General features: G+C 49.5%; 1 protein-coding gene across 2 annotated transcripts in view; it reads right to left on the bottom strand.

Moving 5' to 3' along the window:
• The window catches only part of LOC113211654 (uncharacterized), an 8,251-nt gene extending 6,856 nt beyond the window's left edge, over positions 1-1,395 (bottom strand). The window contains exons 1-3 of one of the 2 annotated variants that reach the window (XM_026430100.2): positions 1,182-1,395; positions 575-757; positions 56-220 (exon numbers count right to left, since the gene is read on the bottom strand). In XM_026430100.2, the coding sequence (XP_026285885.1) occupies positions 56-220; positions 575-757; positions 1,182-1,283 (450 nt within the window). In that variant the 5' untranslated portion in view covers positions 1,284-1,395. The remainder of the gene's footprint in view (positions 1-55; positions 221-574; positions 758-1,181) is intronic. The other variant, XM_026430101.2, reaches the window with a different exon arrangement.
• Between the last annotated feature and the right edge of the window lie 1,498 nt (positions 1,396-2,893).

Here is a 2,893-nt window from a genome sequence, read left to right as displayed (position 1 = left end):
GGGGAGGCAGGAGGATATTTTTAGTACGTGGTTCGGGCGCATGGGGATTCCTTACGTCGGCGATGGGACACTTTGTGGGTATTCCAGCGATCTCGGCGAGGTACTTGACGATGTCGGCCACCACGTCCTCGTAGATGAAGCACAGCTCACCAAGGCTCATCACCAAAAAGTGGGTTCTCCAGCCGGACACCGTGTCCCACCGGGATACGTCAAGAGTCATCTGAACGAGACAAATGCATTACCAAGCAGTAAAAAAATCCGTGCATTCTGAAATTTTTCTGTTGAAGCGTACACTGGAAACGCAAGTGTGTGAATGTCGCTCACTTGTTGGTGTGTGAATATCCATTCGTACACTTCGAGGAAAGGTGTGAATTTTCTACGAAAAATTCACACCTTTACCCCTTTAAGTGTACGAATGGATATTCACACACCTACAAAGGAGCGCGTTCACACACTTGCGTTTCCAGTGCAGACATTTGATTTAAAAAATTGAACAATTTCGAAAAGAAATACTAAAAAGATCTATTTCTTTAGGAAATGTTTTGAAACGTTTGGTGACAACTTATCTACTCACTGTTGACGCCCCGCGGTCGAAGACTCGGTTCGACAGCGTCATGTTGAGATCTATGACTGGGCTCTTAATGGTGTGGTTGTATCGGAACACTGAGCTGGGATGCATGTCGCACCGGGGCTTCTCCATGGCCACCTCTTGCTTCGGACAGTTTTGAAACTGCCGTATTCTCAGCCAGTAAGGTCCCTGGGACAGCGTTCACGTCTTTAACAATAGAATAGTACTTTCCAGTAAAAAGAAAAAACATTGTTGTTTTTTTTAAAGCGCAACACTGAAACAAAATCGACACGATGTCGAAACGATATCAAAAGATACTAAAATAAAATTAATGCAAACGTTATTAGATATCATAAATTTTTCGATTTCAGATACGACATTTCTACCGTAACTTCCAGTCGTGTAACGAAAATCGACAAATTTCCCATGCAAACATCGTTTCGAAATCGTTTCGATGAAACCCGCCATTCCCCACTGGCCCACGCTGCTGCCCTCACAAATGTGGCACAAAACAAAAGGGCGGACTTGGGCCCGCGCTCACTTTAAACGCCCCGTCAGAAATTGCATGTGTAGAAACCATATCGTTTGGACAAGGTTTCGACCATTTATGCACCGTTTCGACCACGACGACAATCACCGCGAAGGCGGCCAGGGCCGCCCTGTAGCAGACGTTGGTGATGACGAGCACGAAGCAGAGCAGGTTCCCGCCCGTCATGGCAGTGGAGGCCCCGCGGCCGCGGTGGCTGCCGTCCGGCCCGTCCGGCCCAGCAGCACCCGGGCGCGGTGTGGCGTGCGTCCGGCACCACACACGAGTAGCGTGATGACAATGGGACAGTCGAAGCAATGTCTATACAACGGGATAGAACAATTGACGGGCCCACAACATGCCTCACTCATTAAGTTTACAAAAAAAAATCATTCAAATTTAATGAGCACGCCATCTGTACCGCACCAGATGAATTTAATTGTTTCTAGTCATGCTAACTTCCCCCTTATTTCAGAGTCCAGAGCTCTAGCTATCAGGGTAAAAAACTATATATTAAGAAACAAAAAAGGGAGGGGGTGTCATCGGAGCGGGAGAAACGATCTGAGAGCGACATTTGAACAACCACGGCCCCAAGTTAACGCAAGGGGACGTTGAGCGTCAAACGCCCCCCTGCCCTCGCACTTTGCGGGCGCCTTGAGGATGGCCACCAACTTCACACGGCTGCTTGGCGGGCCGGCCGGCCCAGTGGGTCGCGGGCGTTATCATTGGTGCCTCGTGGCCTTCACTGGAAAAGACAGACCTTTGGCTGCGACGACCATAAACGTTCCGCAAACGGGATTCGATGGCCCATGACCAGTCGGTAGAGCGCCCGCCCAGAGGGTCGGAGGTCGACGGTTCGACTCCAGGCTCGGGAAGATTCTTCGCTTTCCGTTTGGCGTTTGTGTTGGGTCTCAGAACCGACCTGAAGTTCAAGTAGAACTGGAACACGGCTCCTAATCTCCGTTGGTTGGGTAGCTCTGGTGACAGGGTCGGTGTCACTGTTATTAACTCACTCGGGGTTGTGGGTTCGATTCCCGCGTACCCCTTATGGTAGGGCCTCTGAATCTGGGTTTCAATCTAGCTCACCTTCCGACACCTGTACGTCCAACAACCGGGAGTATTTTCTGATGAGCACATGTGGTTGAAGGTGGCTGGTCGGTCCCGCGATCATAGAAGTCGCCGCCGACTGCGGGTTAAGGGGCGTACTCCCACTCCCCCTATTTTTTTTTCATTATTTTTTTTGAGGGGGTGGGGTCCTTTGTCCACAGTTGGTTTCGATGAATCTGTCTGTGGTCGTGCCGGTTTTAGCTACAAACAGAGGCGCCCCCAAAGGATCACATCCTGGACAAGCGAGGCGGGATTGCCTACCCCAGGAAAGAATCACATCCCGTGACCACGATATGTCGGTGAGTATGTCGTAATTATTGCTCTCCCCCTTTGCCGTGCCGCGTCCCCTACCTCTCCTCATCCCCACCCCCACCGCGCATTTCCCGCGCCTTTAAGGAAACGTAAACAAACAGTGCAACTCGGTGTCACCATCAGCGTGTTTCTGCCAAATACCGATAATACCTACTCATATAATTATTGATCATAGGATTTTAACTAGAATTTTCGAGTGGACATCGCCGCTTTTCGTTATTAATCGCAAGGTATAGTGCTTACTTGTTTCCGGTCCGGAATATTGAATTGTTCCATTCCGGTTATTGTTGTAGGAGGTTATGCTCCTGTGGCCCAATTTTTACACTCACAATTAAGTTGTAAGTTAGTTTTTGAGGCCGAGTTAATGATGCCCGTGATGT

This window comes from Frankliniella occidentalis, unplaced genomic scaffold (assembly GCF_000697945.3).
Source record: "Frankliniella occidentalis isolate FOCC.00 unplaced genomic scaffold, Focc_3.1 Scaffold27, whole genome shotgun sequence".
Taxonomy (NCBI): Eukaryota; Metazoa; Arthropoda; class Insecta; order Thysanoptera; family Thripidae; genus Frankliniella; species Frankliniella occidentalis.
The sequence above is the reverse complement of the archived record's forward strand: the minus strand, read 5'-3'. Positions and strand labels throughout refer to the sequence as shown.